This window comes from Vulpes lagopus, chromosome 11 (assembly GCF_018345385.1).
Source record: "Vulpes lagopus strain Blue_001 chromosome 11, ASM1834538v1, whole genome shotgun sequence".
Lineage (NCBI taxonomy): Eukaryota > Metazoa > Chordata > Mammalia > Carnivora > Canidae > Vulpes > Vulpes lagopus.
This window is the reverse complement of record NC_054834.1, coordinates 19,885,295-19,902,179: the sequence shown is the minus strand read 5'-3', so window position 1 is coordinate 19,902,179 and position 16,885 is coordinate 19,885,295. Positions and strand designations below refer to the sequence as shown.

Below are 16,885 nucleotides of genomic sequence, written 5' to 3'. Positions count from 1 at the left end.
ATCAACCCTATACATATAACGTACTCCAAAACCCATTTCACATTTATACGACTATAGAAAAGGAAGAGAAATCTATCCTACAATTTTATAAGAGAAGGGATGCTGTAATTCTCTATTTGGCAAAAAGTAAAGTGGTTGATTCCTTAAAGCAAAATGATCCACGCAGACACTTTCCACAAACGCCTAGTCAGAGAGGTGAGAATATGTATTCTTAAATTACAATGCCTTATTGCCTCCTCTTGAATTTAAATTCTGATCATACAAAAAACTAAGTGAAAGCGAAATTTTACATCAGCTGTTAAAATGAAAGAACGAATTACAATACAAAACACACGGAATTACAATACAAAACACACGGAAACGAGAAACACAGGAGCTCCTGCAGAATCATTCTAAGTCTCCTTCTGTCCTCGTTCTCCCCAGCTCCGTGCATTTTCTCCTCAGACTGTATTTGTTAAAGCCATTAGCTGAACATAATGATTTAAGCTTGCTTTTTAAATAGGGTGTTTAAAAAAAGAGTAAACAAAAAGCAAAAAAAAAAAAAAAGATCAGAATCTAAGTAAAAACAAACAAAAAAACCCCAAAAACTTTGAAGCCTCATTCTGACAGTGAGTTTCCTTAATATTATAACTTTAAGATAAATGTAATAATAATAGTTCCCAGATCAGACCTATCAGACTATTTAAATATTAATGTTTTACTATTCCTGACTTTGGTCATTTAATATCCTAGAAGAACTGAACAGATTAAAAGAAAGTAAATGATTTTGGTAAGAGCTACTGCCAGCAGCCAAAAAATGTCCACTGCCAGCTTACAAACTGGCGAAAAAAGAACGGAATTAAAAGGAGATGAAAAAGTTGATCATGTATTTAAGTACAAAGTTACATGGTCAGATAAACTATGAATTGTAATTCTGTTTTTTAAAAAAAAGCAGGCAATGTTTTTGGGGGGGGTTTGGAGGGAAGCTGCCATGGAAAATTAAAATTCAATTTTGGTTTTCTGGAAAATCAATTACAGGAATCACTGATAAATTAGTGGGATAAATTAGTGACTAATGATAATAAACATATTTAAAATACTTATAGAAGAGGGGCATCTGGCGGGGGGGGGCTCAGTCAGGTCAGCCTCTGACTTGATTTCAGCTTGGGTCGTGATCTCAGGGTTGGGAGATCAAGATCGATGCCAGGCTCCATCCTGGGCATTGAGCCTACTTAGACTCTCTCTCCCCCTCTCCCTCCTCCTCTCCCACGCCCTCAGGTGCACGCATGCTCTTGCTCTCTCTCTCTCTCTCCCCAAAAATAAGATACTTATAGAAGGAATCAGAAGTACATTTGCATCAGTACAGTTGTATATATGTAACTGTACTTCCCACGACTTGTAACAGTGACCTTCAAGAATATTTTTCATCTTTGACTAGGAATCTTTAGGTGCTTTCAGAAATTCTGCTTCATTAAAACTGTTTCAGAGCATTAGGGTTATCTGAAGCACAGTCCAATAACTTTTTCATACTTTAAAAAAGAGGAACATAAGGTCTGAAAATTAATGTTTCACTAAACTTCCCTGATTCTCATTCATTATGAAATGAGTGTATTGGACAAAACAAGCTCTGAGATCCCTTGCATTTCTACAGGCCACAATTCAGTACTTCTCTGCTCAAACTTCATTAAGTTAGTATTTAGCATACTCTAAATGACATTTTTCATCATGAAAAAGTGCAAACATTTGAATGAATAAACATTTTTAAAAGGTACCCTTCATTTTTACCATTTCCATAAATAAGCATATGTACAATCAGTAAAATTCTAAGAATACATGTTAACACTTTCTCCAAATATGCAACATCAGAGCAATATTTTCTATTTAGAAATAAAAGCTAAAAATTATTTAAATCACTTTGAAAAATATAAACAAAAGAGATTTGCATGTCCATTTTTTCTTAAATAAAAATTAAATATTCCTAAGAATGTTTCCTGTCCTTCTTCATCCAAAATATTGTCTGTCCAATCACCTTTCTTTACTGAACAACGTGTTTTATACCTAAATTTGTAAATTATATGCTTTAAAGCTACTTACTTAAAATGGAGATCTTTGAAAGTAAAATGGGTTTCAACAATTCCTGTCGTTTTCACTCTAGTTCTGAGAACATCCTGCTGAGTTGGGATATAATTTGGTTGTGCTATTCTGTCCAAGTCATTCAAATAGCTGAAGAAATAAATAAAACAATAGTTAATATAGCCCCTAAAGATCATCTACATCAAGAAGTAAAACACTTTGATGCATGCAATATCATAAATCAATGGGAATTTTTATATTTCTGTGTAATGATGTAAAAATACAACCAATTTAAGTTTATACGTTATACAATTCCCACTGAAATGAAAATGTATACTTCTCCAGCTACAAAGCCCTTTTAACATTTTCTAAGTACTGTGTACTTTGTTTCCTAAAGACAAGAATTAGTAATTCTCCTTGTTAGAAACAAAACAGAATAATTTCTTAAAAACCACACACAACCAATTGTACACTAGGAGTCAGCTTCTTAAAAGTCTTTATTACACTTTTTTTAAGGAGCATGTGTTTCTTTTCTGGACATCACTCTTGTTGAGGAGTTACAAAGTCTGAAGTCTTTGAGAAAGTAATGAGTAGATCTCCAGCCAAAGGCTGAATTCAATACTATTCTTTTTCAGCCAGCTTTAAGTTACAAATAGGAAAACACTACGCATGCTCTTTTACTCTGCATTTTACTGGTTCTCTAAATAAATATTCATATTTGGGGATCCCTGGGTGGCTCAGTGGTTTAGTGCCTGCCTTTGGCCTAGGGCGCGATCCTGGAGTCCTGGGATCGAGTCCCACGTCAGGCTCCTGGCATGGAGCCTGCTTCTCCCTCCTCCGGGGTGTCTGCCTCTCTCTCTCTATCATAAATAAATAAATAAATATTTTAAAAAATAAATATTCATATTTTACTTCTCACTGGTTTTAGCCACCCACCCATTCAATATTCTTTGCCAACAATGTCAAATATGTTGTGCTACTAAAATGCAGTGGTGTCATACCATGCGATTATTTTGTGGAAATTATTCTGTGTCATTTTATATAGTAAATAATGTTATAGAAAGTCCAGGTATGAAGAGAGTAATGTGAATCTGAGTGGTGAAAGAAGCCTTCATGGGTGGGGAGGGTTGTAAACAGAAATCTGAATGATGAGGGATGTGAACAGAAAAAAAGAATGCAATCCACGTCAGGAGAGTAGTCAGACAGTATGGGGAGGCAGGAATTGTCAGATCTTGCTTCTCACAAAGTAAGGCCCCTAGGAGGTTGTGCATAAACTCAAATGAGAAGTCTGGAATTGATCCTAAGTGGGAAGCATCCCAACAGTGTTTTCTGATACTAGAGTGGAGTGGTCAAAGATAATTTAGAAAATTCACATCTGTGTTTATTACAGAGGCAACAACTACTACAACTTTAATGGACGTTATCTTCTGAAACTGTTCCTTAGCCATTTAGAACAGATCTTACAAACAAAAGGAGCTCAATAAATATTTGATTTGTAGAGATGGAGTTGAAAAGCTATCGAAACACTGAATTAGTAATCAACAGTGTTTTAGACAGTAAAGTATATGTATGTGATATTGATACCAGAATTCATAGAGCATACCTGGAGTTATCTGCATTGTATTTACTGAACTTAAAATAATCTTATTATCACATTGCTGATGATCCCCTAGTACTTTAATTTGTGTTTTTAATTCCACATATATAATGGTATACAGTATTGTAAAAAAAAATCTGACTAATAAACAAACACATGGCAATATTTTACTAATTGTCCCTCTGAAATAGTGTGTTAATCTTATTTAAAATGCACTTTGATTACTCCCATGCATTTATTTGCTTAAAATGCTACTCAATAGTCTCTAAAAATAATGCACATTCATATTTCAATAACACAAATTGTGAAAAACTCCAATTATTTTAAATGATCATGAATTTCAAGTAAACTGGTAGTTAGATAGTCCCAGTGGGCAACTTGGCAACTTCTCCCATCTCCAGCCCAAAACTCAGAAATCAAAAGGCTCTGTGACCACTATGGAGAAAAAGATTTCTAGGACTTCCTTCATTCTTGAAAAGTGGCTCCCTTGTTGCTATCGTGAAGTCAGAACTATTAGTAATGAAATACTGGGGAACCAAAATGACTTATTTTTCCAGTGCATACCCCAATACTTGAGCACACGGGACAAGTCTTGGTCATTAGACTGCAGTGGTCCAGGAAGTCCCATTATACAGGGAAAGTGACTTCAACCGATCGTCCCTGAGAAGCACCCCTTAATTACTGCAAAAGCTCCCCTAGCTGGGCTCTACTCAGAGCACTCTTCTCAACATGAGTGATCCCCATTTAGCTCTTTCTGCAGGAGCTGGTGGTGCCAAAGCAAATAATATGGTCTAAGAGTCGTGTTCTTCCTGTAAATCATTTTCTTCTAATTTCTCTTCGAGCTTCTGTAAAGTATGGTTTATTCATTCACTCATTATTAAACAAGAGCATAGCAAATGACAACTGTGTGTCATGGAGAAAGCATACAGGGTGAAAACATACCGCACTGAATTTACAGTGTAGTGGCAGAGACAGAAAATCATTTCAACACAAATAAAAATTACCTCAAATGTAAATCTGTGAGTGCTCTGAAAGAAATATTTTGCATTTGAAGTATGTAAGACAGGGAGGCAAAGACCTAATCTGTGAGTCAAGGCATATATCCTAAGAAAAGATGACACCAGTTGGAGAGGGGAGCTACGTATTCAGTAACATGTTACATATACATATAGAAAATACATACAAAATAATACGTATATATTATATAGCTTACATAGTCATAAAGCATTAGAAATACAGATTAGGGGTCCCCTGGGTGGCTCAGTGGTTGAGCGTCTGCCTTCAGCTCAGGGCGTGATCCCAGGGTCCCAGGATCAAGTTCCACATCGGGCTCCCTGCAGGGAGCCTGCTTCACACCTCTACCTCTGTCTCTGTCTCTCCAAAGAATAAATAAATGAAATCTTAAAAAAAAATACAGAATAGGAAATACTAATAAAAATTGGTATGGGGGGATCCCTGGGTGGCGCAGCGGTTTGGCGCCTGCCTTTGGCCCAGGGCGCGATCCTGGAGACCCGGGATCGAATCCCACGTCAGGCTCCCGGTGCATGGAGCCTGCTTCTCCTCCCTCTGCCTGTGTCTCTGCCTCTCTCTCTCTCTGTGACTATCATAAATAAAATAAAATAAAATTCTTTAAAAAAAAAAAAAAAAATTGGTATGGGTTACACAGTAAGGTGTATTCACTCCCTCACACTAAATCACAGAACAGAAACTGAGTATTCTTATGTGTAGCCAATGACCTGCTGCGTGATAACTGGGGAGAGCCGTAACCTATTTGTCACTGTGGTGAAATGGGTGTATTTACCTAGTCCTCTCTAGTAACCATCATCTTCTCTCTCACCCTCATTTGTGTCCCTGAACACCAGTAGCTGTCAAGAAAATGGAATAAAGTAAAAGGAGCACAGAGCACATGTATTAAGACCAGTTAATGCTACTCATATCTGACATTTTTGACTGCGTCTGCTAGATTATGGAAACAAACACTTGATTTTTTAATTTTTATTTTTTTTACTGTAGCTAGATCACCAAGCAGAAAGCTCCCTGACCAGGCTTTGCTTTATGAACTCTCAGTGGCCACCACTTAGAAAATCAGGGCAGGTTCTTTTTACAAAATACTGTACTTAGCTATCTGTAAACAATATCTAATGCAACAGGGCACATACAATTGACAATTTTCAAGCGCAGAGCTATTTTACTCAATGAGGAAACATCTTGGGATCACCAAACACCCCTCTAAAAGAGGTACATCTCATGCAGGGTGCCTGTCACTGGACAAATAACTCTTCTCAGGCACTTTTAAGTTTAGTGAAAAGAACCAAATCAGTTCCCCTCCCCTTGAGCTGGCCCCATGCAAACTTGAGATACGCTCAAATTCAGGGTGAACTTTGCAAAGTTCCAGTTTACTTTCTTGGAAATATGCTGCCAACAGTCTATTCTGAATGTTTCAATTAGAGTTACATAAGGGTGAGTCTCTTGAGACACCTCTGAACACAAAGGAAATAACAGCAATGCTATCTACAAACACACCAAAAAATCCAGAAAAGTTTGCAAATACTGTCATCCTGAATATCCTGAGTTTTACAAGAAATGTGTCAGCCAGTTCTGCAATAGCACTGACTTGGAGGTATATTTGACTTGCAAGAAATTATTCATGATAGTTTAGTTCTGAAGTCATGATTACTTACTATGCCGCAGAGTCATTAAGCTGGTACTCTCGGGATCTGTTGAAACAGGCTTGCACGCCACTATCTTTCCACAATCTCTTTATAACTCCAGCAAGTTCCGCAGTCATAAAACCTTCTTCAGCAGCTCCAGCAAGCACAAAGAGTTGGCGGGCATCATCCTGAACATTCAAAGACCATTTTTTTTTTTTAAGTAAAAAAGGGAGACGTTACAGATTAAAAGTACAGAGGGAGGCATTCTAGATTACGAAAAGTGCAATCGTGCATTTCCTTTGTTTTTCATTGGGGTCATGGCTTTTAGTTCTCTGAAGCACCACATTAAAAAAATGGCTTAACCAAAAGAGCATAACCTTAAATCGCAGGTCTATGTTTTGGAATATTAGTAATAAGCGGTCAAGGCTCCAGGAAACAAGAAGAATGACTTACACCTACAGGTCATGAGGGGACACATTAACCAGCTATTTGCTATCACTGACGGTTTATTGCACACTCATCAGTGTTACAAACAGAGAACTAATGTATGCCTTAACCCTCCCACCCAAAATGTTTCTAAGAAACACACTAACACTGCTAGAGATTATTTTAGGGGAGAATCTCATTAAATGTTGGCTTTCTGATATTCTCTATGGAAGCAAAAGAAATTCAGAGAGGGAGAAATCAATGTGTAATAAATGATAATAGCTTTACAGAATGATCTGAAATTTTCAGGAGACCTTAAGATGTGTATACATTAAAGCCAAGGGGCAGGGGGTGGGAGCAGGTGTTTGTTAATGCAGGCATAGGAAACAAACACAGCTATGAAGTAGAAATATGATGCATACTGAAGACAGAATGCAAAATATTTTAAATGAAGGAATGATGCCTATAAAGTTATTAAATTTTCCTTAAGTTTTGAGACTACAAATACTTATTCTGATCCATAGGTAACCAACCACAGTAGGTGAGCGCTTCCAAAGGAGTTGTGACAAGGACGCAATTCTAAATTTTCTACTAGCCATATTTTTTTAAAAAGATGAAATTAATATAAAAAGACTTTATTTAACCTGTATGTAAGATAGCCTTTTAATATGTAATCAAGATAAAATTATTGAAACATTTCATATTTCTATTCATATTCAGTTTTCAAAATCTGGCATTTATTTTATATAGACAACACCTCAATTCAGATTAGAACATTTCCAATACTCAATAACTGTATGTGCGGAGTAGTTATAGTGCTGCATAACACAATTCCAGTTTTCAGGTAAAAACACAGTTAATCCAAAAATAGGGGAGATGTGAAGTTGCTAACTTCACAGAGATTCTCTATAGCCAGAGACTTGTAGCTTTATGTTAACTGGGCGAACAATCCCTAATTTCTCTCAAGGGCATTTCCCCAAAGTATTAGAGTACATTTTTATAAAGTGATGGCAAACACAAGGATAAGGTACACAGTAGAGAAGCACTTGGTGACACAGGATAGCAGAGTACTTGCTGACAGTATAAATTCATTTTGCTGCCAATTTGTGATTTTTTTTTCCTCCCATAGAACCCACAGTGAAAAATAATTAAGTAACTCAGCATGGGAACATTTTATTCAAGCATATGTTTCCCTTTTTAGTAAATTACAAGATAAATGCAATGTACGCAAGCAAGCAACGCATGTACAACAAGCCTTAATAAAAGCTAACATAATAGAGTTTTAAGTCATTCTTAGCACCATTTACCTAATTGCAGTAAACAACTATTCACTTTTCCAAATAACTACCTATATATGAGAAATTTCTAAATTTGGCCATTTTTATTAATTGAACATCAAACATAATTTTCTCCATCCATTTCAGATAAATATTTTTCAGAACACCTGGGTGGCTCAGTGGTTGAGCATTTGCCTTCAGCTCAGGTCACGGTCCTGGGCGGGGGGGGGGGGGGGGGGGTCCTGGAATCGAGTCCTGAATCAGGCTCCCTGCATGGAGCCTGCTTCTCCCTCTATGTCTCTGCCTCTCTCTCTGTCATGAATAAATAAATAAAATCTTAAAAAAAGAAAAAAAAAGTCTACTAAGTGAAAAATACTTTTCTAAGATTTATTTGAGAAAGAGAAAGATACAGCATGAGTGGGATAGGCAGGAGAGGAGAGAGAGAGAATCTCAAGCAGACTCCATGCTGAGCACAGAGCCTCACGTGTGGCTTGATCCCAGGACCCTGAGATCATGACCATCAGCTCAAACCGATAGTCTATTGCTATCTGACTGTGCTACCCAGGTATCCCTTACTTAGGAGGTTTAATGAACTTTCCTCAAATTTATTCAATTTCAATAAAATTTCTTGGTAGAAAACACTAATGCCCTGTGGTATGGGTCATAAGATCACATTCTCTTCAAACTTTCTACAAAGAAGCCTGAAGAAAAAACATGAGAGACTTTGGAAAGTATATTTATAAACTATATTCTGTTGCATTAAAAATGTCTCTTCTTCACAAAATGTAGTCTCTTTTTCTCTCTTTCTTTTTTTTTTGTCTCTTTTTCTTAAGAGGCTAATTAAAATATTCACTTCCATGTCATTAGGAGGACATTCAGATGTCTATAGATGAACTTTAAGGTAATAAATTTAAGCAGGAGTGTACTTTAGAAACTATTCTACCTATATTATTGTTTTGTATAAAAAGACCCTGGGGCACAGAGAGATGAGGCAACTCATTTAAAGTTTCACAGCTAATTGCTCACCCAATCACACAAATCAGCAAGGAGTCAGTAAACAGCCATTGCCCAAGACAAGACAAATGTTAAAACTACAGAATGATAACAATGATCCTACCTGGCCATGGAACAAGATCTTTTCAAAATTTATGTAAAATAATGTTTCTTAAAACATTTAGAAAGCTAAACATAAGTGCATCAAAACAGTGTGACAAGGGGTAGAAAAAAGATTGGCATCACCAAAGACAATACTGAAGTTTAATCAGAAGGGACACAGCTTAGTAAAGCAGAACAGGTAGTCATTTATGTTGCTGAAAGAAGCATTTGCCAGGCAATTTGTGAGTAGCAAGGAAAAATCCAGGAGTGGCCAAGTTAGTATGTTTTCAAACTACTACAAAAAAAAAAATCAGATGATGGAGAAAATGTAAGCTCCAGTTCACATAACTATGTGCGCTGGGAACTCAGAAAGGAATTATGAAATGCTTCGGTGTCAAGAGACATGTAATAGGGCCCCTTTTCCCACTGATGGTGAGGGAACACTTGGCATGCTTTATTTAGTGATTGCGCATTTTATTCAAAGTTGTCACCCACTCTATGAGAATTAGGAAGAGTCCTTCTGGGCTGGGGAAGGGAAGACAGAGGAACTGTAACAGCTCTCTTCTGACATATTAAGTAAGGATCATTAAAGGTAAGATAGGTATTTAGATGTAAGGCTTTTACGAAAATTTAGGGCAAAAAATACCAGATTTCAATTCCATATGAACAACACTTTTTAACAATTAAAGCCATCAAAAAAGGCAGGGGGGAGGAATCAAAGATTGAAGTGTTTAAGCAAAGGCCAGATGATTATTTATGGTAATACAGCAAACAGAATTCATGAATGAGATTAGAGATTTAAACAGAAAATATCAGAAAGTCCTCTATAATAGAAACTAAACAATATGATATAGGAGTCTTAAAAATAGGGACAACTCTAAATTTTTGGCCGCAAGGATAATGCACTGATGTCATGATTGATACGTGTATGGAAATCTTTTGTTCCAGTCACTTAGCTCAATTTTTCCAGCAATAACATTAGTCAACAATACTGAATACCACATATGAGAAGTACTCATATACTTAATGTACCACATTTCTATAGGATACAATCACCCCTATAAATTTAAGATAACTATATTGTTTTTATCAAAGTTAGTATATCTTTGGGATGCAGGGTGGCTCAGCAGTTAATCATCTGCCTTCGGCCCAGGGCGTGATCCCAGGATCCGGGATCGAGTCCCGCATTGGGCTCCCTACGAGGAGCCTGCTTCTTCCTCTGCCTCTCTGTCTCTGCCTCTCTCTGGGTCTCTCCTGAATAAATAAGTAAATCTTAAAAAAAAGAAAAAGTTAGTATATCTTTAAGGAAATCCTAAGAATAGTGGAGTCACTACTCCATGGCTCATGGTGCCAATCCCAGATATTTCAAGAACTGCTTTGGGGGGGTGCGCCGGAGTGGCTCTCAGGTCAGGATCTCAGAGTTGTGAGATCAAGCCCCACAGGGGTCTCTGTTCAGCAGGGAGTCTACTTGAGATTCTCTATCTTCCTTTCCCTCTACCCCTCCCCACCTACCCCTCTCTGCTCTTGCTCACACTCTCAAAAAATAAAGATCTTTAAAAAAAAAAATAAGACACTGCTTTCAGAAATACATAAATGTAAAACATTTTTCCCCCTCAAAACACAAATGTAATCAAAGTTAAAATGACTGAGGCAAGAAAAGAGGAAGTCATTTTTTTTTTCCCCATAGCAGTGCTTAACAGGGTTGGGGGGAACCTAAAAATAAAATAATCTAAGTTAATTTTAACTAAATTGCAGACAGCAAAATTTCTGACTAAATTGCAGTGAGCATGAGCCTCTCTGTATCAAGAAAGGAGATTACAATAAATACATTAGACAAATATAAGTTTTATACATATATTTATGACTCATAAATATGTGTTTTTTATTTTTAAGCTAATAGAATAAATGTTTCAGCGTTTTTTGGATAGATAATAGAACCTATGGTCAAAAGAGATATAAAAATATGTGCTACCTGATATATGAATTAAGGAAAATTTAAAAAAAATACTATGCTGGAGAGGTTAATTACATTTCAAATGAAGGCTAGTACCTACCACTTTGCCACATACGTCAATCAGTATTTCTCAGAATCAAAAATAACATAATCCTATAACAATCTCTTGGTTCTCAAACATAAGCCAGAATACAAAACTAATTCAAACATTCATCTGGAAAAATAACAAGTAGAAATAAACCAGGAAGATTTTGACCAAGGATACTGGGGAAGGAGAGCTAAAATTCTCTGGTATTAAAAACCTAAATATGTAGAACCCTCTGGCATTAATTCAGATCAACAGGGGAAAAATTCCAAATCTGAACTTGTATGATAAAGGTGGCAAGGTAAATTAGTAGGAAAAGATATGAATATTTAAAAAAAATAACCCTACTAAATAATTAGATAGCCATCTGAAGAGGAAAAAAATAATGTAGATCTCTACTCCATGCAGAACACAGTTTTGGAGTGATTAAAGAACAAATACAAGAATAATATTAAAATTCACTCCCCTAAAAAACATTTAAAATGAATATTTAGTAAATCTTTGAGAGATTTTCTAAATTTAAACATAATAGAAGAAAGAACAGAGGAAGATTTAAAAAACAAAAACTGTAAGAATAAAGGCAGTAGGGGATCCCTGGGTGGCTCAGCGGTTTAGCGCCTGCCTTTGGTCCGGGGCATGATCCTGGAGCCCCAGGATCGAGTCCCACATTGGGCTCCCGGCATGGAGCCTGCCTCTCCTTCCACCTGTGTCTCTGCCCCCTCTCTCTCTCTTTCTATGTCTATCATGAATAAATAAATAAATAAATCTTTAAAAAAATAAAGGCAGTATGCAAAATATGAAAGAACATTTCTATTAGTGGACAAAGGGTTAATGTATTATGTACAAACAAGCAAATAGATCATCAAAACACCAGGACTCCAAGAGGTAAATGAATCAGGCATAAAATTGGCCACAGACATAGAGTAAGAAAAATACAGTTATTAAAGATATGGAAAAGGTGCAATTATACTAAAATTGAAAATGCAAATTAAATTGAGATAAGATTTACTAATAAATTATCCAGTATTTTTTAATGTTCATCAGACTTCTAAAGTTGGCTACTCAGAGTGCTAAGAAACGGCACTGAAGTAAACAGGACAGGAAGATAAATTGATGCAACTTTTCTCAAAGGCAATCTGGCAGCTCAGGCAGACAGACAGAAACTAACGAAATAAACTACAAAATTAGAGAAACAGAAAAGTGGCCTTTATGCAGGCTCATGCTGAGGCATGAGGAGAAAGGGAACTCGTTTCAATTCAAGACAAGGTTTTCTGCACCTTCTATCTTAAATTATTCCAAGTAAGTGCTTCCTAAAGTATACGTTACAAAGGGTCAGTCCTGTTTTTTATTTTATTTACAATCAATTTCAAAACTATTAGTATTAGAAAAATTAAAAATTTATGTCACATTAAATATCAACCCATTTTCCTAAACTCTTAAGGCTAACATATAAATTACTCTGCCAATTGTTATAAATCTAAATGTTTACCCTTAATTTCATCTTAGGTGCATGCTTGTGGAAAGACATGGATCCATGAACCACACTTAGAGCAGCACCATTTTAAACGATGCAGTGCCTAAGACATGCTAATGGGCCTCTACATAATGTTTCTCTAACTTTACATTATGAGAAACAATAATTTATCATCCACAGATTGAGTACACTCATTCTGAGAGGGTATTGAAAGGATATTCAGCACAAAATTTGGTTGCTTTATGCCATCCTTGAAAACAATTTTGTTTCCTGATTTTAAATAACTAATGGGTAATCTGCTTTGCAAATCTGGTAACTGTCAAATATGAAGCATTCCATAGCCAATTAGTCACCATCTCTAAAAATTTTACAGCTTTTTAGTCAATTCTCATTCAATTAACCTACATACTCAGGTATAATTCCAGTCAAGATAACAACAGACTTTTTTTGTTTTGTTTCTACAGGGATGTGGGGCATTAAGTTGATTCTCAAATTTACCTGGAAGAGAAAATGCATAATCACCTTCACACTTTGGTAAAAGAACAATGGGATGAGTGTTCTTTCCCTACCAAATGCCAATTAACCCTATGAGGCAATAGGAACTAAAATGATTCTGACAAGAATAGTCGCATAATAATTATAAATGGCAACAATCCTAGCAACGAACTTTAATGGGCATCTATTATGACCAAAACATGTGAAAAGTGTTCAGTGTTCATTATGTCCTTATTCCTCATAACCCTCCTGGGGAAATATTATTTCCATATTATTATAATGAAAGAAACTTATAAAGGTTAAGTAATTCAATAAGTGATCTGGGAAAAAAACATATCAATGAGGGAAAAATGGAGCTCAGAAATACATTCGATTTGATGCTAAAGGCAGTGTTTCCATGTCACTGAGGAATGGAGTATTTAATAAATGTCCGTAAGGCAGGGGATGATCAGTTCATAAAATATACTTAGATCCCATCTACCAGGAGACACAAATAACATTTCCAGGGGGGTGAAGTGATAAATCTTAACAATAACCCTATAAACATTCTAGAAAATTAAAAGTAGATTTAAAAATAATTATAAGCTGAGGAAAATCTAATAGGATACAAACTGAAGTCAGAATTGATTGCAAAAATGTTTAAGAATTCTAAAACAACACAGCTATTTCAAAAAAGTAAAAAATAAAAGAAATATACTGAGTAAAAACATTAAAATTTAAAGAAGGGTTAATATGCCTTCTATTAAAAGAGAATCAATGTGAAAAGAACAAGTAAATGAACAGAACTGAGTCAAGAATACTAGGAGCAATTCACAGGGGCAAAACAGAAAGACACAGATTTCCCACCTCGGTAATAATCAGGAAAATAAAAACTAAAAAAAGAAAAGACAACAGTATCTCTCAGGCATGAGATATTAAAAATTAAAGTGTTGATAATAATATCTAAGTTGGCGAGACTCTGGTAAACACCGATGCAGTTGTTAGAAATGATTATTCGTGCCTCTTTCTGAAAGCACATCTGTGGTTCCTATAGAAATTAAATACTTGGTTATCCTTCAACTCAGGGATAATATTTCCAAGAACTGGTACTTTAGGAATAGAAATATTTTCAGCCTTTGAATATACTCTCTTATTCGTGGAATGTTTTTTCTTTCTTTCTTTCTTTTTTTTTTTTTTTTTTTTTTGTCTAGAAAACTCTTCCACACATTTCAGTATCAAGTTCCAATGTCCCTTCGTCAGGTCCATGTCATGTTTAGTTCACCTTTGTATTTCTCAGGACAATTCCAAAAGCCTGCAAGTATTTTAAAGCTTAAGTGGAGGCAACTCAACCCAAGACATGGGGCAGACTAACGAAAGCCAGGGGGAGTGCACGGGACACCTGTGTGAAGGAGTTAGCAACGATGGCCAAGGCACACGGAAGGAAGGGTCGAAGGCGGGAGGCCAACAGTTACGAGGCTACAGCTAGACAGTCTACGAAGAGTGACTCAAACAAGCACTGAGTGAAACCCAGAGGACAAAGGAGGTCCCATGTGTAGACTTCAAAGCCTCAGAACGCCAGTAGAAAGCAAATAAAAATGTTTACAAAAGTTTGTGGCAACAGAGCAGTTACTGCCACTCAGTCCTGTCCTTCAGTCCTTGAGAGGAAAAGAGAAAATAGAAAGATCCATAAAATACTGCCTGCACTGACCTTTAGCTGCCACCAAAAATAGGAGGCCATGTACAGAACCTTTCTAATAATCACATAAAACATCTAAATGCAGGATGGCATCCATGCGTGAGAGGGTGAACGATCTAAACCACCATAGTGGGGAATGGCCAAAAGTGCAATCCGTATCAACTGCCTCTCCTCTAAGGGTGGTAGTCCACTGTGTACAATTAAGAGCTTAAAAAGCATTTGTTGAATGAATCAACGATACATGAATCAATTAAAGATGAAAAAGATTAAGGGCATAGCAGATAAGGCAGAAATGTCTGAATACGATCAAATCTTGTTCCAGAAAAGACGGTTCAGAAGGATGTAATGAATTATTGAAAATAATCTATTATTTCCCCAATATATATTTTCTAATAATGCCTTCATTCATCCATTTTTCTCCTATTAAATCTCAAAGTTAAAAAAGCATTCTACTATACACCAAGAAGACAAAAACAAAAAGGTACAGTCGCAATACAGAAAATCCTCATAGTATTAGCATAGAGCACACACCCGCAGGCATATGCACACACACTAAATATATAAAATACTAATAGACCACTATTAAAAAACTAGTAGTAGGGGGATCCCTGGGTGGCTCAGTGGTTTGGCGCCTGCCGTTGGCCCAGGGCATGATCCTGGAGTCCGGGGATCGAGTCCCGCATTGGGCTCCCGGCATGGAGCCTGCTTCTCCCTCTGCCTGTGTCTCTGCCTCTCTCCCTCTCTGTGTGTGTCTATCGTAAATAAATAAGTAAATCTAAAAAAAAACAAAAACAAACAAACAAAAAACCAAAAAAACTAGCAGTAGTAGTAATAATAATAACACACCTACTCTACACAAAAAAATCAAAATTTAAGCTAGAGATTTAGTTAAACGTTTGTGGGAGGGTTAAACCTTATACCAGTCATTAGAGATAATTCAGTGAAGGAAAAAACCACATATAAATAATAAAACTTTAAATAAACAGATTAAGCAAGCAAACAGGGGCAGGGCAAAATAAAGAAAAAAAAGTGTTAATGGGGACTAGAGCAGGGAAGCTGCCATCGAATGCAAAATGAGTTACTAGGCCAAATTAGGAAGTGCCAGCCCAGTGCCCAGTTCCCACTAACCACATGGCCATCTCTTTGTCATGTCATGTCTTGGGTTCCAGTTTCTCTACTGACAACATAAAGAGGTGCAATTAACTTGTCTCCTAAGGTCCACATCCCTGTAGCTCCAACATTTGGATACGTGTTTTCTAACAACACATATTTTCCAATTCAAAAGACAGGCAAGATTTTATATCATTTTCATTCCAGGAGATTAAACTGCTTTTTAGGCTGGGCAGCAATACAAGTAATTAGATCAGTGCAGCATTCCAAATTATAAAAACGTATGATATTCTGAAGAGTCGGCATTAAACTCAGTAGTAAGTACTAGAAATCGTTATGAGATGCAGGAGTACCCAGTATCACATGCTGACATAGAAAATATTGCAATAGTTACTGAGGCATCCAAATCAGCAGATGGATAAGGAAACAGCCGTAGGTATGAAGACAGGATGACCCAGTCCTCCGTATGCTTAGGTCATCACTTCTGAAGCTTCTGACTCACCTCACTCACTACCATCCTTTTGACTCCTTTTACAAAATGGTCTTTTTTTTTATTTTTTTTTATTTATTTATGATAGTCACACACACAGAGAGAGAGAGATAGACAGAGACATAGGCAGAGGGAGAAGCAGGCTCCATGCACCAGGAGCCCGACGTGGGATTCGATCCCGGGTCTCCAGGATCGCGCCCTGGGCCAAAGGCAGGCGCTAAACCACTGCGCCACCCAGGGATCCCTACAAAATGGTCTTAAGACCGCAGAGAAATCTCTGTTCTGTAGTCCGGCACTCCCGCACCAGTTATTCTACTACTCGTCAGGCCTATTCTAACGCACGTAACAACTCACCGCCCGAGCTGAGTCACCGAAATCTATCTTCAATCTCCCCATGGCCCTAATGATGGCGATGATGGACTGGATGGTGTTACTGTAGACCACTGCTTTGTACTGTTTACATTCCTCCTCCGAATAACCGGCTTCGTGGATAATTCTAATGAG

General features: G+C 36.8%; 1 protein-coding gene across 1 annotated transcript in view; it reads right to left on the bottom strand.

The window, feature by feature from the left end:
- The window catches only part of GNAI1 (G protein subunit alpha i1), an 82,492-nt gene that overhangs the window by 12,831 nt on the left and 52,776 nt on the right, over positions 1-16,885 (bottom strand). The window contains exons 3-5 of the mRNA XM_041721730.1: positions 16,736-16,877; positions 6,331-6,488; positions 2,074-2,202 (exon numbers count right to left, since the gene is read on the bottom strand). Of these exons, the coding sequence (XP_041577664.1) occupies positions 2,074-2,202; positions 6,331-6,488; positions 16,736-16,877 (429 nt within the window). The remainder of the gene's footprint in view (positions 1-2,073; positions 2,203-6,330; positions 6,489-16,735; positions 16,878-16,885) is intronic.